Here is a 19,801-nt window from a genome sequence, read left to right as displayed (position 1 = left end):
TATCCTAAAAGCCTACCACTGTCATATTTTAGAATTTTAATAGATGCCATTTCTACTACTCTCTGGGGGGAACAAAGCACATCTGAGCACATGTTATAAGACCACTAAAAATTTTTAAAAGATGCTTTTAAATACAGCTGTTTCTTTCAAACATAAGCACTCCTAGCTGAGGTTATTTAATATTTATTCTGATTTGCCACTGCTCAGTGCTATTAAGATAGTGTACGATGATTGAAATATATCAGATTGCAAATACATCAAGGACAAAGATCTTGTCTTGTTCATATTCATTTTCAAGAAGTAGTTATCAAGTGGTTATATGATGGTTTTAATAAAAAATTATTTTGCTGAAATAAGACACTCCTTTTTTTATAATATGTGACATTGTAGATCACATATCACAATCTACGTAGTTTGTTATATAAAGCCAAATAAAAATCAAATAGGATTTTACATAGTTTTAGCTGTCCGTTCTTTAAATCATTTGACATATACATCCTCGATGTCTTCTTCGTAACTCTATTGTAGTAGAGATGCCTAGTGAATGCCTACAGACAAGTCTCTGCCCTCAGAGAATCTGTAGACTTCTGTCAGTAAGATTATTGTATGTGCACAGTAATTTGAGAATAAAAAATAGCACTGAAGATGTGTGTGAGAGAGAATTAATGAACCAATGAGAGAAGGATATGACAACTTCAGACAAAATGAAAATGGTCAGGTAGAGTCTCCTTAAAAAAATGTGCATTTGAGCTGAAAATTAAATAAAACAAGAGAAAATCGATGAAAGTATGATATTGAGTGTTTTAATCATAGAAGACAGCAAAAGCAAAGACTGAAATTGGATAGGTTTATTGTAACAATTACGGTAGGAAAAGATTTTAAAAAAACTACAAAAATCATATCCCTAGAACATCTAGGACTACACGGATATATTCAAAATTTATTTGACTCCCACTGGAAGCCATGAGAATCCCATAACGAAAAAGTAATAGGGTCTGATTTATTTGTTTTAACACGAAAGATTCTGAAAAGAGTACTCAAATATCAAAAATAAAATAAAAACTGCAAGAGGGTCAATTTTCTGTTCTTATTAAGAATAATTTACAACTCTCTTTCTAAAAGTAGAAATGAAAGGAGTTTGGATGAACAAGTATGCAAACTGAAATGCCTTTAGTGAAAACTTTTTTTATCAAGGTGTCCTGTTGCTGAAAATTTCTGGTGCAGATTATGGAATCAGTATATGGAGAAAATTGTACCTCTTTGGGGAGCCCAAGCATCCCCTACCTTGCATGACACTCACATGGCATTGAGTATTCAACATGTAAATTCTTGATATTTGAGGTTTTTTTTTTGAAAGAGGAACATGAAGTGGTTGTGAAGCAGACAGGTAAATACTGGTGTCCCTAGCAATGAACACTTAGGAAGTAATAAAACCAAGGTAAGATTTAAAGTAGTTACTTTCTCACTAGCTCAAAAGTAGCAAATAGTATTAAGAGCAGATTCTCTCTGTGTACAAAAGAACTAAGGTCTGAAAAGACTCTCTGATACTAGAAACAGCACAGAAAAGACTAGATTACACTTTAGGAAAAATTCAAGAAAAAGAATTTTGACAAAAACACAAAGGAGAACCAGTAAAAGTTTCAAGTTCCTTCTCTTAATGATGCCTTAGTAATGGATTTTTTTCTACATAGAAAGCCCCATGTGGGGCTAGTTTGGACACATACTTCTTTTTTTTTCACCATTTGAAATTTTTTATTTATTTTTATTAAACACCTTGATTACATACATAATTGTGTTTGGGTTTCAGTCATGTAAAGAACACCACCCATCACCAGTGCAACATTCCCATCACCAATGTCCCAAATCTCCCTCCTCTCCACCCAAACCCCGCCTGTACTCTAGACAGGCTTTCTATTTCCCTCATACACATTCTCATTATTAGGATAGTTCAAAACGTAGTTATTTCTCTAACTAAACTCATCCCTGTGTGTGGTGAGCTTCATGAGGTGAGCTGTAGCTTCCAGCCCTTTTCTCTTCTGTGTCTCAAAATTATTATTGCAAGAATGTCTTTCATTTTTCTTAAAATCCATAGATGAGTGAGATGATGGGCACATACTTCTAAGACCAACTTTTTCAAAGATTCACATTTGGGAAAGGGTAGCCATATTTTCATCAGAAATGGTTATTCCCAGTTCTTTTTCTCTCTGGAGAAGTCTATTTTCACTAGAATGCCTCCATCTCTCTGTTTCCCACCCAATTCCCTCTAAATAACCCCTAAAGCAAATTGCTTTATTTCAATTTTTTTTTCTTCCTGAAATTCTTCATTGTGAGGGAATTTATTGAGCCTGGAAATTCTGAGCAGAATATAAGACTGACTAAATTTCTGGCAAAAAACCAATACCTGCCTCAAATCTGAGTTTCATGGCTCCTTGAGAAATTAGATGACATGGTCATTTTCCACACAGGGCAAACAAGTAAAACTCAGGTACAGTTTGGCATCTGCTTAGTAGAGCTAATGAGATGTAAGGTCTATGTAATTCAAGTGCTTATTGCAGATTCTCATCGGTCCGAATTTACTCAGGTACTTTCTCATGACTGAAGTAGATATTGAAGGAGATGGTAGATATCCTTCCTGAGGCTGCAATCTTTCTCATTTACACTTCACTGATCTAACTTATCCATTTTATTTTCTTCTCTTTAAATACTTTTGGGCCACACCTGGTGTTTCTTAGGTATTACTTTTGATTCTATGCTCAAAGGGATAATATTGCTAATGGGCTAGAGGGATAATATGGGGTACTTGGAATAGAACCCAGGTCAGCAAGCAAGTATCTTACTCACTATACTATTGCTCTATCGCTGCAATTGTATTTTCTCTCTTATTGGACACTATCAACCAAAGGTCTCACGGGAGAGACAGCGATAAATAAAGCTCCTTTGTGTTCACTGTCTAGTCAGAAAAAATATACTGTGCAGTTATAACAAGTAAAATATTGAAATAGTGAATGGGGTAGTTCTAGAGTTAGAAAGAAATCTATTTCAAAGAATTTTATTTTGAAAAGACATCAAAGAATGCTTTATGAGGACCTGATGAAAAATGAGCTAAATTTAGGGAAGTGAACAGAACCATATGTGAATAATGATAATCAAAGAAAAGGAGCTATATCTTTGATGTATTCTAATATTCTATTTCAGCCAGAGTGATATCATGTGCAAAGGAACAAAAGGATGAAACACAGATGCCATATGCACATACTTAAACTTGAGTCTATTAGGTGATCTCTAAGGTCACATATGTGCTATAAATGAAGTGCCCCATTTAATGAGTTTAAGTGAAACATTTGAAATAATATTATTTACCCTTCCAATTTAATACCATGCATTAATATTATGAGATAGCTATTTTCTTTTCTCAACAAATACATTTTTCTATTTATATAGCATCTGTTTACACTGAGTTATACACATCAATGTCTCTGGTCTAAGTCAAGACATAAGTAGGGCTCCCTGTGTGTGACACCAGGCGGGGAAAATCCGCGAAAGTACACCGGCCCAGTGGGGCTCAGCTGTGAAAGACTGTGAGTGTGACCTGTCTATGTCTGTCTACTGTCCTCTTGCGTGAAACTCTTGCGAGTGGGGCAAAAAGAGCCTCCAGAAACCTCGCTCGCCCAGACGCCATTTTCAGGGAGGGACTTCAGAGCATAAAAGCCGGCTATCCTTTGCAAAAGCTGGCTCCCTGTGTGTGACACCAGGCGGGGAAAATCCGCGAAAGTACACCGGCCCAGTGGGGCTCAGCTGTGAAAGACTGTGAGTGTGACCTGTCTATGTCTGTCTACTGTCCTCTTGCGTGAAACTCTTGCGAGTGGGGCAAAAAGAGCCTCCAGAAACCTCGCTCGCCCAGACGCCATTTTCAGGGAGGGACTTCAGAGCATAAAAACTGGCTATCCTTTGCAAAAGCTGGCTCCCTGTGTGTGACACCAGGCGGGGAAAATCCGCGAAAGTACACCGGCCCAGTGGGGCTCAGCTGTGAAAGACTGTGAGTGTGACCTGTCTATGTCTGTCTACTGTCCTCTTGCGTGAAACTCTTGCGAGTGGGGCAAAAAGAGGCTCAGAGGAGCACGGCCGCTCCGCTTCGCTACGCGGCCGTGCACTCTTTCTAAGGAAAGAACTCCATTGCAACAAGAAGGAAAAATCACACTAAGAACGGCGCTATATCACAGAAGCAAACATTTCTCTCTGGACTGTCTTCTCTGTTACATGCTCGGGCCTAAGATTTGACCCAGTGTGAGGCTTCATCCACGGAGGACTCCCCTCCCTTAGAGGCAAGTCAGCCCATCCAGAAAGGGAGGAGCCAGAGGAGTGTGCTGCCTACATCATATAGACAATGAATACCACTACAACACGTAGAAAAACCCACAATACAAATGTGACAATGGGGAAACAGCGCAGGCCAGCATCAGACATAGAGAATGAAGATGACAATTCTGAGGACCAGATAATGACTGAACAACTAATCAACCTCTCAGATAAGGACTTTAGACTAGCAATATGGAAGGTGCTCAACAGACTCCAAGAAACCATGGATCGAGTTGAACAGAACACTAATAAGAACCAAGAAAATATGAAGGCAGAAATGACAAAACTCCAAACTGAAATAACATGTCAACTAACAGGCCTGAAAAACTCAGTAAACGAAGTGAATGACAAAATGGATAAGCTCTGGGACAGGGTATCAGAAGCTGAGAATAGACTTGGTGCTGTGGAAGATGAGATACATAACAATTCCATACAGCAGGAGAGATTGGAAAAAAAACTTAAAGCAAATGAGCAGACAATGGAAAAATTAGTCAAAGAATGGGAACAGACGAAAATAGAAGTCTATGATAAGATCAACAGAAACAACTTAAGAATCATTGGAGTCCCAGAGACCCAGGAAGAAAATTTCCAGGAAGAATCAATGGTCAAGAACATCATTAAAGAGAAACTCCCAGAGCTAAAGAATATATGTGATCAAATCCTGCATGCCCGAAGAGTACCAACCAAAAGAGACCCCAGAAAAACCACCCCAAGACACATCCTAGTCACAATGACAAATCCCACAGATAGAGACAGAATTCTGAAAACAGCAAGATCAAAAGGGGAAATCATGTTCAAGCAAGCTTCCCTGAGATTTACAGCAGACCTGTCACCAGAAACGCTCAATGCCAGAAAGCAGTGGTGGGATATTGTGACAAGACTGAATGAAATGAATGCTTCACCCAGAATACTATACCCAGCAAAACTCACTTTCCGGTTTGATGGAAGAATACATGGTTTCACAGACAAAAAACAGCTCAGAAACTTCACAGACACAAAACCAGTCTTAAGAGAAAAACTGAAAGACCTAATCTAAGACAAGACTACCCAAAAGACACACCAAATTTTGAAATAAAGATGGCGTTAAATCCCAGGACAATTCTTTCTCTCAACGTCAATGGACTAAATGCACCAGTTAAGAGACACAGAGTGGCTAAATGGATCAAAAAACTCAATCCAACCTTCTGCTGCCTACAAGAAACGCACCTGAATAGTCAGAACAAACATAGACTCAAAATAAAAGGCTGGAGAAAAGTTATCCAAGCAAACAACACCCATAAAAAAGCTGGAGTGGCCATACTAATATCAGATAATGCAAACTTTATACTCAGGAAGGTTGTAAGGGACAAAGACGGACATTTTATATTAATCAAGGGGTACGTAGAGCAGGAAGAATTCACTCTCCTAAACATATATGCACCGAATGAGGGGCCAGCAAAATATTTAATACAACTGCTGACAAATCTGAAAAATAATATCAACAACAACACAATAATTGTGGGGGACCTAAACACGGCTTTGTCAACACTGGACAGGTCAACCAGACTGAAACCCAACAAGAATATACTAGACCTGAGGAGAGAAATGGAAGAAAGAGGCCTAGTGGATATATATAGGACACTCCATCCCCAGAAACCTGGATACACATTCTTCTCCAATGTACATGGGACATTCTCCAGGATAGACTACATGCTGGCACATAAAACATACCTCCATAAGATCAAGAGGATAGAAATTTTGCAGACTACCTTCGCTGACCACAAGGCTCTGAAATTATTTGTGAACTCCAAAGGGACTCAGAAGAAACACTTTAACACCTGGAAGTTAAACAGCCTCATGCTCAATAACCAGTGGGTCCGAGATGAAATCAAGGAGGAAATAAAAAGGTTCCTGGAAACAAATGACAATAAAGACACAAACTCTCAGAACTTATGGGACACAGCAAAAGCAGTACTGAGAGGAAAATTTATAGCTTTGCAAGCACACATCAGGAAGGAAGAAGGAGCTTACCTGAGTAGCTTAATGACACAGCTAATAGAACTAGAAAATGCTCAACAAAAGGACCCAAGAACAGGAAGACAGAAGGAAATAACAAAGCTGAGAGCAGAAATCAACGAAGTGGAAACTCAAAAAACAATCCGAAAGATCAACGAAAGCAGAAGTTGGTTCTTTGAAAAAATAAACAAGATTGATAGACCACTGGCAAACCTAACAAAGAAAGAGAGAGAGAGAAACTTGATAACTCGTATCAGGAATGAAAAGGGAGAGATCACTACTGATATGACAGAGATTCAAAGGGTAATCAGAAACTACTTTGAAAAACTCTACGCCACTAAAAATGAGAACCTGGAAGAAATGGATAAATTCTTGGACTCTTATAATCTTCCACGGTTGAAGGAAGAGGATGTAGCATATCTAAACACCCCCATCACCATTGATGAAATTAAAACAGTAATCAAATGTCTGCCGAAAAACAAAAGCCCAGGTCCAGATGGATTCACTAATGAATTCTATCAAACTTTCCAAGAGGAACTACTGCCAATCTTGGCAAGACTCTTTCATGAAATTGAACAAACAGAAACACTTCCAAATAGCTTTTATGAAGCCAACATCACCTTGATACCTAAACCAGACAGAGACGCTACCAAAAAAGAAAATTACAGACCAATATCACTGATGAATGCAGATGCAAAGATCCTCAACAAAATCCTGGCAAATAGGATTCAATGCCTCATTAAGAAGATCATCCACTACGATCAAGTAGGTTTCATCCCAGGAATGCAAGGCTGGTTTAACATCCGTAAATCTATCAACATAATACACAACATCAATAACAAGAAAAATAAAAACCACATGATCATATCAATAGATGCAGAGAAAGCATTTGATAAGGTCCAACACCCATTCTTGATCAAAACTCTCAGCAAGATGGGAATGGAGGGAACCTTTCTCAATATAGTGAAGGCCATCTACCACAAGCCAGTGGCAAATATTATCCTCAATGGAGAAAAACTGAAAGCCTTCCCTCTAAATTCTGGCACAAGACAAGGCTGTCCTCTCTCACCACTCCTATTCAACATAGCACTGGAAGTACTTGCTATAGCGATTAGGCAAGAAAAGGATATCAAGGGAATCCAGATAGGAAAGGAAGAAGTCAAGCTCTCACTGTTTGCAGATGACATGATACTCTACTTAGAAAACCCTAAAGACTCTATCAAAAAGCTTCTAGAAACAATAGACTCATATAGCAAGGTGGCAGGCTACAAAATTAACACACAAAAATCAATGGCCTTTCTATACACCAACAGTAATAAAGAAGAAATGGACATTAAGAAAACAACCCCATTCACAATAGTACCACACAAACTCAAATATCTTGGAATCAACTTGACTAAATATGTGAAGGACCTATACAAAGAAAACTATAAAACTCTGCTCCAAGAAATAAGAGAGGACACACGGAAATGGAAACACATACCCTGCTCATGGATTGGCAGGATTAACATCATCAAAATGTCAATACTCCCCAAGGCATTATACAGATTTAATGCCATCCCTCTAAAGATACCCATGACATTCTTCAAAGAAGTGGATCAGACACTTTTGAAATTCATTTGGAACAATAAACACCCTCGAATAGCTAAAGCAATCATTGGGAAAAAGAATATGGGAGGAATTACTTTTCCCAACTTTAAACTGTACTACAAAGCAACAGTTATCAAAACAGCATGGTATTGGAATAAGGATAGGTCCTCAGATCAGTGGAATAGGCTTGAATACTCAGAAAATGTTCCCCAGAGATACAACCATCTAATTTTTGATAAAGGAGCAGGAAATCCTAAATGGAGCAGGGAAAGCCTCTTCAACAAGTGGTGTTGGCACAATTGGATAGCCACTTGCAAAAAATTAAACTTAGACCCCCAGCTAACATCATGTACAAAGGTAAAATCCAAATGGATTAAAGACCTCGATATCAGCCCCAAAACCATAAGATATATAGAACAGCACATAGGCAAAACACTACAGGACATTACAGGCATCTTCAAGGAGGAAACTGCACTCTCCAAGCAAGTGAAAGCAGAGATTAACAGATGGGAATATATTAAGCTGAGAAGCTTCTGCACCTCAAAGGAAATAGTGCCCAGGATACAAGAGCCACCCACTGAGTGGGAGAAACTATTCACCCAATACCCATCAGATAAGGGGCTAATCTCCAAAATATACAAGGCACTGACAGAACTTTACAAGAAAAAAACATCTAACCCCATCAAAAAATGGGGAGAAGAAATGAACAGACACTTTGACAAAGAAGAAATACGCATGGCCAAAAGACACATGAAAAAATGTTCCACATCACTAATCATCAGGGAGATGCAAATCAAAACAACGATGAGATACCACCTCACACCCCAGAGAATGGCACACATCACAAAGAATGAGAATAAACAGTGTTGGCGGGGATGTGGAGAGAAAGGAACTCTTATCCACTGCTGGTGGGAATGCTGTCTAGTTCAACCTTTATGGAAAGCGATATGGAGATTCCTCCAAAAACTGGAAATCGAGCTCCCATACGATCCAGCTATACCACTCCTAGGAATATACCCTAGGAACACAAAAATACAATACAAAAACCCCTTCCTTACACCTATATTCATTGCAGCTCTATTTACCATAGCAAGACTCTGGAAACAACCAAGATGCCCTTCAACAGATGAATGGCTAAAGAAACTGTGGTACATATACACAATGGAATATTATGCAGCTGTCAGGAGAGATGAAGTCATGAAATTTTCCTATACATGGATGTACATGGAATCTATTATGCTGAGTGAAATAAGTCAGAGAGAGAGAGAAAAACGCAGAATGGTCTCACTCATCTATGGGTTTTAAGAAAAATGAAAGACACCCTTGTAATAATAATTTTCAGACACAAAAGAGAAAAGAGCTGGAAGTTCCAGCTCACCTCAGGAAGCTCACCACAAAGAGTGATGAGTTTAGTTAGAGAAATAACTACATTTTGAACTGTCCTAATATTGAGAATGTATGAGGGAAATGTAGAGCCTGTTTAGGGTACAGGCGGGGGTTGGGTGGGGAGGAGGGTGATTTGGGACTTGGGTGATGGGAATGTTGCACTGGTGATGGGTGGTGTTCCTTTTATGACTGAAACCCAAACACAATCATGTATGTAATCAAGGTGTTTAAATAAAAAAAAAATTAAAAAAAAAAAAAAAGAATTAGGTTAAAAAAAAAAAAAAGACATAAGTAAACACAAATTTCTCACTAACATTACAATACTTAACAATAAATGGAAGTTGGGGGAGGATGATAAAGATGCACAAATATTTCAGATAATTCTAACACTTAATAAGCATTTTATTTAACATAAACTAATTCAATAAATTCTCAGCATCTTCATGTTGAGCTGAACAGGAACTTCTCTGGCTCCATTTTTATATCTTTAGATGAAACAACTGAGGTACTAATCAGAAAAGATTGTGCCCCCAAATATTCCATTTCAAATATGGCTCCAGATTGCATACTTTTAACAACACTACCTTTCTCTCAATTGCTTTTTATGTCTTTGTAAAGGGCAAGCTAAACGCTACACTTTTTGTTCCCTAATTCTTAATTGTTTAAGGCATCCTCAAGAGAGAAGTTGTAGTAAGAAAAACTTACTAGATACCAGAAGCATCATTTAAAATAAAGAAGAAGCTGATAGATAGTAAAGATGGTAAGTCACTTCGCTTGTGCCCAAACGAGGCTCATCCAGGAACTCGTATAGTCCACTGGCTCCATCACAGAGTAATCCTAATCATAGAGCCGAGTACATCCTGAGCACAGTCAGGTGAGTTCCTAAACCCCCAAGCACACACACCCCAAATTTTAAACACAGTAAAATCCACTTCCTAGTTCAGCAGTCTGAAAATTGTGAACACATGGTCAGATGGCTCACCCTCTCCATCTACCAGCATTGAGAATTCAGCTGAGTCCACAACCTGTTGTCCAAATTTGTACTGAAATAATTTTATAATTGAAAAGTTGTTTAGATTTAATGAAACTTATAGACTTAAACAGTTTATTTGTGCTTTTCAGCATTTAGCAGTATCATCCAAATATCAGGGATTGAAGTGAGCATGTAGAGAGGATAGTGATAGTAAGAACAAAAATAATGTGTATTTGAATCAAAGTTTATATAATATTTGAATATATATTTCAGTGATTCCTAAAGCTATTGTTTAAACCCTAAAACTACTTTAAAATAAAACAATACTACTAATACAATTTTTATTCATAAATGAATTTTTAATAAATTGTGAAGACTCATGACAATGGCTTGGATTTAAACTAACTTTTCTAGTTATAGTAATACTTTGTCTGTTTCATAGCTGCTTCTCAACCTGTTAAAAAATTTTAGCAAGCCATAATGATTTTTCTTAGAAAGAACTAAATGCCAGACCTAGGCTTTGTTCTTCTAACTGCCCCAATCTCTGTATAAAAATATTACTATTAGACACTGCATAATAACTGATCTAATCCTGATTTGTTGAGAGAAATGTAAAAACTGATGACTTCCACTGGGGAGTGATCTTACTGAACCCTAACATCTGAACAGAATAATAAAGCAGACTGCCCATTTTGCAAAGGTCCAAATGGATGGAGGGCATTTCTGAAAGCTGCTTACCAATACAGGATTCCCCGGTCAGTGAATAGCTCCCATCGTCATGGAAACCGCTTCTGCACTCACAGTGGTACCACCCTGGCAGGTTAACGCAGCGGGAATGGTTGTGGCACTCAATGATTCCCTCTGAACATTCATCAATATCTGCCTCAGAGAAAAACACAAGCCCACCAGGACATTAATTTCTTTTGACACTAACCTTTCAGTAAATACCCAAGACATGTTTGTGTCAACAAATCAATAAAAACTGGCTAGTCATCTAAAATAACTAGCTCCTAGTTTTTATCTGATTCAAAGCTTTACTTGAGAAAGCCAGAAATCTGGTATGAAATATACTGAACAATGAATGTGAGTGGATGGTCATGAAGATATCCCTAAAAGATATCCCCAATATTTACTGGGGAAACTTCTAAATCATCAAAATATAAATTGAAGATGCTGCCAGTATTTTGATATTTATTAGGTGCATACAACTTCTCTATGACATCATATCTCCCAACATAGAAATTTTCAAACAACAGCAAAAATTTGTTTGGAATATTTACTGATGAGTAAATAATTTGGAAGCTGTGGGTATAATTGTGTTATTATATTTTTAACACTGCAATTTCAAAGATTCATTCTACTTATATGCCCTGTAAAATTTGAGAGATGATTTGATATTTCTTAAATTTATTTGGTAGGAAATATTTTTCTTGCCATATCTTTAATAACCTGTGAAACTTGTATTTTTGGAAGAACAGGGTGAGAATAACCACTGTAACTAGTAGAGTTAAAGACAACCAATAATTAATCAGAGATTCCTGTTCTTAAGAGATTCCTGATGAAAAGAAGTTTTCTGAGCTCTAATTGTTCTAGAATCCAGTTTGTTAGAATCAATAAACATCTTACATTATTTTAATTTAAGCAACATGGTTACAATGATATTCATGACTGAGTTTCTGTCATACAATGTATACCATACGTAAACAGTGCATATTAACCTGCATCAGTGTCTCCAGGTTCCTTCTCATCCTCCCCTCTGCCTGCCTATGGAACAGATATTATACTTGTCTAACTCTCTCTCCTTCCCACCCCTTCTTGCCTCTGAAGCAGATATTTTTCTTCCCTTTTACACACACACTGTCTTTTCATAATCTTTGTTTTTGATATTGTGATTTGCACTGTTAATAATGAAGGAGAACCATATGCATCTCATTAACTCTATTCAGCACACAATTCATGTTCCGAGTATCAGTTCCAACTATCATTGTCATAATGGACCCTTCTCTACCTGACTACACTGGTCCACTACTTATGGCAAGCTTCTTACTGTGGACTGGTCCTCCTGGCTCTTGTCTCTATTGTCTCTGGATATAATTGCCGTGTTATCTCTAATTTTTCCTATATCCTACAAATGAGGGAGATTATTCAATATCTATTTCTCACTCTCTGACTCATTTCACTCAGTATAATGTTATGCCTAGTCAACAAACATCTTGATCATACATAGAGTCTTGAGTCCACAGGGTTGGCTCTGAGCAAACAGAGGTCAACGCAATTGCAGAAAGCAAGTGATGTCAATTTCATATCAGGGTTAATTTGTTCTTAGAGGACCTCTCCACATAATTATTTCTTTGAAGACCACAATTCTTAGCTGGAAATTCTTTAGTTATTATGGAAATATTTGAACTATAGCAGCTTTATGGAATTAGACATCTAATTAATACTGAGATATACATCTAATAAATAAAATGTTTTTTCAACACAAACAGAAAAATTTAGCTCAGGTGCAACCATGATCTATTATTTTGACTATCTATACATGACTATCTATACACTGACTATCATCAGTCTATACATGACACCATCCCTTTGAAGTCAAAAGAGAAGAGGAAAAAATGTAGCTCATTATATTAGTAAATGTGTTTGCAAGATTTACTTTTATCTAAAAATCATTTTTTGGTTTGCTTTGTTTTGGAGGCCACACCAAGCAGCACTCAGGGATTACACCTGCCTCTCTGTTCATAAATCACTACTGGCAGGTTTGGAGAAACCAATTAGGATGCAATACAAAAATTCCTTCCTTTCACCTATATTCATTGCAGCACTATTTACCATAGCAAGACTCTGGAAAGAGGCAAGATACCCTTCAACAGAAGAATGGCTAAAGAAACTGTGGTACATATACACAATGGAATATTATGCAGCCATCAGGAGAGATGAAGTCATGAAATTTTCCTATATATGGATGTAGATGGAATCTATTATGCTGAGTGAAATAAGTCAGAGAGAGAGAGAAAGATGCAGAATGGTCTCACTCATCTATAGGTTTTAAGAAAAATGAAAGACATTCTTGCAATAACAACTTTCAAAGACGAAAGGAAAAGAGCTGGAAGTCCCAGCTCACCTCATGAAGCTCACCACAAACAGGGATGAGTTTAGTTAGAGAAATAAAAACTACATTTTGAACTATCCTAATAATGAGAATGTACGAGGGAAATAGAAAGCCTGTCTAGAGTACAGGTGGGGGTTGGGTGGGGAGGAGGGAGATTTGGGACATTGGTGATGGGAATGTTGCACTGGTGATGAGTGATGCTCTTTACATGACTGAAACCCAAACACAATCATGTATATAATAAAGTTGTTTAAAAAAAAGAAAAAAAGAAAAGTAATGGTTATACACCTTGTCTGAAGAGCTGGGTTTCCCAAAATATTTTCCAGACATTTTCTCTGACTGTCTAGGGTTCCACACTACAGTGGCCCTAATATTAAAACTATGCTATTCTACTCTACAAAGTTGACAGTTGATACTAGACTTTTCAGATGCACTTGATAGTGTTCCTAAAACTGGAATTTTCTTCAGTATAATAATAGTAATAACAACAGGAAAAGCAACCACCACAGATACACATACCAAAAACACTGAGGGCATTTTTGAGTGACACTTTGAGAACTTTAAAAATTACAAATAGGACATTGCTGCCTTTGTCCTGAGATGTTTGTTTATCCTGATCAGTATTCCCTACAGGCAAGCAAAAAAAAAAAAAATAGAGATGCTCTGGGAATGGGGTTTCTGTGAGTTCACTGTAAAATCTGATTATCTCAATGAATTCTGCTAGATAGCAGTCTGTTTATGTATGAAACACCAATATACCAGTCATCCCAAAGAAAACAGGTAGGCAAATATATTCTTCTTTTTTATTCCATGTACTAAGTAAGATTTTGGTTAAATCCAGGTTGAATCTATTGCAGACCTAAACATGTAGCAGAGGAAACAAGGTATTCAGGTGATTCCTGAATATAGAATCCATCTTGGGCATTCCTGTATCTCTAGTCCAGAGAACTTGCTACTTGATGATCCACATTATAACTTAAATACACAAATAACAGAAAGTAAAATTAGGTGGAGAATAAACTTGAACTTGCCTTCATCAATTTTCTACCATAACAATCATATAAATAGATATATCTATCAAGAAAGGAAAATTTATACAAGTACATTTATTAAATATAAACAAATATTTGTTGGGCTAAATATGTATCAAGGATAACTTTTGAGTTGTATATACAAAAGAAAGAAAACATAATTCCTGAAATACAGAGTTAGAGAAAAAAAGGTATACTCATTTTTAAGACCGCAAAATTATCACCTATTCTAACTCCTCCCTTCAGGTCCTCCCTCAGCTAATGGTTCTGTTTCTATTTAGACACATATATTTAAGCAAAATTCTCTTTGATACTTCCTCTTTGAGTGTTTAATCAAATGAAAATTCTTCAAGAATAAAGAAAATAACTTTGGAATAATTTCTGGTGTTCACACTATACAATAAGAAAGTACAATAAAAGTTTGTGGGAATGAATGAATAAAAAACTTAATGGCAGTTTATTTAAAAGAAAATTAAAATATTTTAATACTCTATTACTGCAACAAAATGTCTTACTTCTGAAAAATCACAAAGATAAAATATCAACTCATAAAATGAAGTAAGATTATTTTTAGCTTGTTTTTACCTTTAAAAGATAGAAAGCAGTATGTTTAATTTTTATTTATTTATTTATTTATTTTTGTTTAGTTTTTAGCAATACCCAGATGTGCTCAAGTTTATTCCTGTCGCTGTGGCCCAGGGTCACTCATGGCAGAGTTCGGAGTCCAAAGGTGGTGCCAGGTACCAAACCTTGGTCAGCTGCTTGCAAATTAAGCACCTTGTTCACCGTACTGTCTCTCTGGTACCAAAAATATTTTATGTTTAATGCTTTGTTTCTAAGAGTAATATAGAGAACTTTTCCAGGTAGTAAAATATCAAAAAATATATGATGCTATGATAGTCTTTACTAAAGAATCTTGTCTTTGCCTTGGATTTTGAATTCACAGGAGAAACATGTCTCTTCCCATTCTTTAATATTTGATGTGTATAAACAACATATTGATTTCTATTTGGAATCTACTGAACTTTGCTAATACATAATATGCAAAGAATCATTGAATTCTTGGGAAATTTTAGTTAGATAGTCTCCTGAGTAAGTCACCTTTTTCTGATATGTTCCTTCTTGGATTTGTTATTTGAGAATAAACAAAACAATACCGTTTTCCTTAAAACTTATTTCCAGATTCTGTGTGTTACACCTTCTTTGGTTCAAGTTTCAGTGAAGCAGTGGTCTGAGTTACAATCGGATTACATTTGTTGCTAAAGATTTGAAGCGTCAGGAGGTTGAGTCATGAGAAAATCTTTTGATTCTTTCATTGATTCAATGAAGGCTTATTGGGCACAAATATATGGAGCATTATATTAAAACCTTTGATGCAGAGATGAAAAGATTAGCCTCCTGCACTCCAGAATGTAAAATGACACCCAATGGTAAAGAACGTGAGCTTGGAAAATACAAATGCCTTCAAGCTCATGTTCACCAACATTCTAATACACATTCCTATCTGTAAATTTAAAAAAATAACTTCAAACTTTATAGGACTATTGAAAAAAAATCCCTATAACAAAAATGTATGTATTAAGCTTCTTATTGTATAATAAAATAACTTTGAGTGATATATGACTGCTAAAAAGTATAATAAAATCATGTTACTGTTACTTTTAAATTAATAATTAAGGTAGGAGTGAGAGATAATTTTAACACCCGAAATAAAATATTATATTCTATATAGTATGGATTACATTTTATTCCTTCTGTTTCTTTTGTTTCTGCTGCAATTGTGGTTATTGCAACTTGACTCTGGTGCTTACCAAGGTGGGACACAACTTAAATTCTGCCTGCAAATGTGCTGCTGGAGGTTATACTCCTTTAAGTTATAGTGCCTGTGGGCACATGAAGATTGTTTTGCTCACTAGAGATTGCTCTCTTAACAGAAGTCAGTGCTCATTCATTGTTTATTGTGGTCTTTTTAGGGAGTTTCAGACTTCAGTTGCAATATGTTCACATATATGTTTGCAGTGTACCACAAATGAGACATGTTGGTATGGCCTGGGGAGTCCCAGAAAGCAGAGTTGCAGCCACTGCATTTACCATATGTGAGGCAGGGGAGGGTGGAAAACTCAAGATTTTACATCCTAAAGAAAGGTGTTTTGCGTTGTAAAATCATGCTTGGGTACCAAAATAAAAATGATTCCTCCAAAAATATTACACACAAACTTAATAAAGTGGAATCAGTTTCATTAAGTCAGCATATTACAACCTGATTACTATGTTTATCAATGATAAGATTGTATTTATGCCATCACAATCAAAATGTTTGAGGAAAACAAAGTGACTCTCAAAATTAAGAGTCTTAAATGGAAATAGAATAGTTTTACCTCTTATTCTTCTTGGGCTCCTAAGGATTAACAATGAGGCTATGTAACTTGGATTGAGTATTAAAGCTATTATAATCCCAATAAAGTTCACATAAAATTTTTATATAAGCTTCCATGCCTTATTTTTATGTCACATAAGAAATATACACAGGAAGCCCAGGTGCATGGCAAGAAGTGTCAGAAATTTTGTTTGTAGATTTTGTGCAAGGGCATGAATGTCATGCATTTTCTTGCATGTGGTTGACACAAATTTGATCCCTGGCATCTTATGTGGTCCCACAAGCACTACAAAGAGTGATTCCTGAGTGCAGTTCCAACCCCTAATATCACAGGATATGGCACTTAACCCCCCAAAATCACAAAAGTTTTTCTTCCACAGGTTCATTTTATGGGCAAAAAATTATTTTATCTGTTATTGTTTGTTAAAGACTTTATTACTAATCCATATTCTCTTAGGGGTTTTGATAGGTTCTCTTTCACATAAAGAAAAAAAGACTGGGCTTAATCCAGAGCTTTATATATACATATATATACTTATACAAACATATACATATATACACATATATGCCTAAAATGCACATATGACTAAAATAAAAACCCCAAAAGAAACAAACAAAAAAAAAAACAAGAAAAGGGCAAAAACCCAATACAAAATTTAAAAATTATAATGAAAAAACATCATCATTAGTCATTGATTATTTGAGCAAATAGAGTACTGGGAGAAGTTTTGTGGTGAAAATTAACTTTATATAAACTATAAGAACCTGATTATAGCTACTTCTGTATATTTTTGTTTGTTTTGGGGCCACTCCTGTTGATGTTCAGGGGTTACTCCTGGCTATACACTCAGAAATCGCTGCTGGCTTGAGGGTGCTATATGGGACGCTGCTGGTCAATCCTAGGCTAACGCTTGCAAGGCAGACACTTTACTTCTAGCACCACCACTCCAGCCCTGAATTCTGTGTATTTTTGGATCCTAATCTGAACTTTATTATTTAATTAATTTAGTTAAATTTTGCATATGATATAATGGTTTGAAACATTTATTTAAATGTGCTTTTAGTTTTATGAGAACAAAAGAGACCTTTATATTTCTACTGTATGATATTGGTTCCTTTCTTTGTAAGAGAGAAACAATAAGCTACATAGAGGGAAACATAAGCAGTAAAATTTCCATAGGTAGTAAATGATTATTTATAGACTTCTTTTAGTGTTAAGAAGGACAAAATTGAAAATAAATATAATAAACTATGGAAATAAAGATCTTTGAATGGCAAAATCTTTCATCAAACAAATGATAAAACTACTAAAAGAATATTCACAAATAATATATCCACAAAGGGATGAATACATAAAATGGACAAATAATCTAAACTTTTCCAAGAATAAATAATTTACTATATAATATTTCAAAGAAAATTACATTGTGGTATTACCTTATATTAGTCAGACTGTTTATCAAAACAACAAAATATATCTGATACAGAAGTTGTGAAGTAAAATGGCTTCATTCATGTTTGGCAGAATTGTAAATTTGTGCAGCAATATGGAAAAAGATCCAAAACTTTAAGAATAGAAATCAATTAGATTCAGAAATTTGACTATTAGTTTTTGTTTGAGAGATGTGAAACCACTATTTCAAGAATATATATGCCTTACTGTGTTCATGATAATATTATTTAAATATTCAAGATTAGGGGATTCATGAAATTCCTACTAAAGGAATAATGATAAAATATATGACTTTTATATATTATGAGGCACTACTTTGAAATAAAAAGTACAGATAGACCTTGGGATTGGAAAATTAGTATGCCTGAGCCTTTGCCTTATGATAGTATGCTTCATGGGTAGAGACACCCTGTTGTTGTTTTTTTTATAGGCCAAGGGTGTTTCCTCTCTAATTTTCCTAACATTTGCTGTACCTATGCAAAAAATATCTTAATTTTTACATATTTATTTATATCTCCTAAATAGGTACTTCCACCTTTTTCATAGATCCTTGGGACATGAAATATTTTGTTTTACCTCATATTTCTACATCTTTCTACAAACTGAGAAAAATGAAAAGTGAATGGGACTCAGGGACCAAGAGATCTCATTTGTACTGGGTAAAAAAAAATGTCAGAACTAAATACCCAAGCCAAAGTCAACAAAAATATTTATTTATTTATTATATTCTAAAATAATAAAATCAAGTTACCCAAAATATCATAATCTAAACATAAAAGTGGACCTATTAGACTGGTAAACCAGGGGGTAAAGGATATAGGTATAGCTGTGTGCTGAGAACTTTGGTGAAGGGATGTCAGTACTGGTGGTGGGAATGGCCCTAAAACACTGTCACTATCTGCCTTAAATACAGCTATGAAGGACTGTAACTCACAATGGTATTAATAAAAAAAAATTAAAAGTGATGAAATCCACCCATTTTCAGTATGGATAGACCTTGAGGATATTTTGTAAAGTGGAATAAGTCTGGATGATTAGACTGAGAGTAGAAGTCACCCTGGATGAGAACTGGGTACTGAAATGAGATAAGTGGTATACATGGTACCCTATCAGTAATACAATTGTAAACTACAATGCCTTAAAAGTAAAAGAAACAGTACCTGCTATAGAGGCAGGCTGGGGGACAGAAGAGAAAATGAAGCCTTGGTGGTAGAAAGTTGACATTGAAGAAATTTATGTTGGAACACTGTATGCCTGAAACTCAATAATGATTAAGTTTGTAACATGATTAACAGTGATTCAATAAATTTTTTTTCTTTTTAATTTTAATTATGACAACAAAGATGCAAAGAAAGAGGACAGGGTAAAGTTACAGTGGAAGCCCAATCACCCATAAGCAGAATTCTCAGTAGTCCCATCGATGATATCCCAGCCTTGAACTTTCAACCAAAGAAAATTAAGAAAAACAAAACTGAACCCATGTACAATACAATTAATTTGACCCTCAAATCCCCAGTTGTATTACATA

The 19,801-nt window shown here is 35.8% G+C and overlaps 1 protein-coding gene across 2 annotated transcripts in view; it reads right to left on the bottom strand.

Moving 5' to 3' along the window:
• Nucleotides 1-19,801, bottom strand: part of NELL1 (neural EGFL like 1) — a 1,037,291-nt gene that overhangs the window by 67,071 nt on the left and 950,419 nt on the right. The window contains exon 16 of one of the 2 annotated variants that reach the window (XM_049781002.1): nt 11,039-11,179. The exons of the other annotated variant lie outside the window; for it this stretch is intronic. Coding sequence (XP_049636959.1) covers nt 11,039-11,179 — 141 coding nt within the window. The remainder of the gene's footprint in view (nt 1-11,038; nt 11,180-19,801) is intronic. 2 annotated transcript variants of the gene reach the window in all.

Source organism: Suncus etruscus, chromosome 9 (genome assembly GCF_024139225.1).
Source record: "Suncus etruscus isolate mSunEtr1 chromosome 9, mSunEtr1.pri.cur, whole genome shotgun sequence".
Classification (NCBI taxonomy): domain Eukaryota; kingdom Metazoa; phylum Chordata; class Mammalia; order Eulipotyphla; family Soricidae; genus Suncus; species Suncus etruscus.
This window is presented reverse-complemented; position numbering and strand designations above follow the sequence as displayed.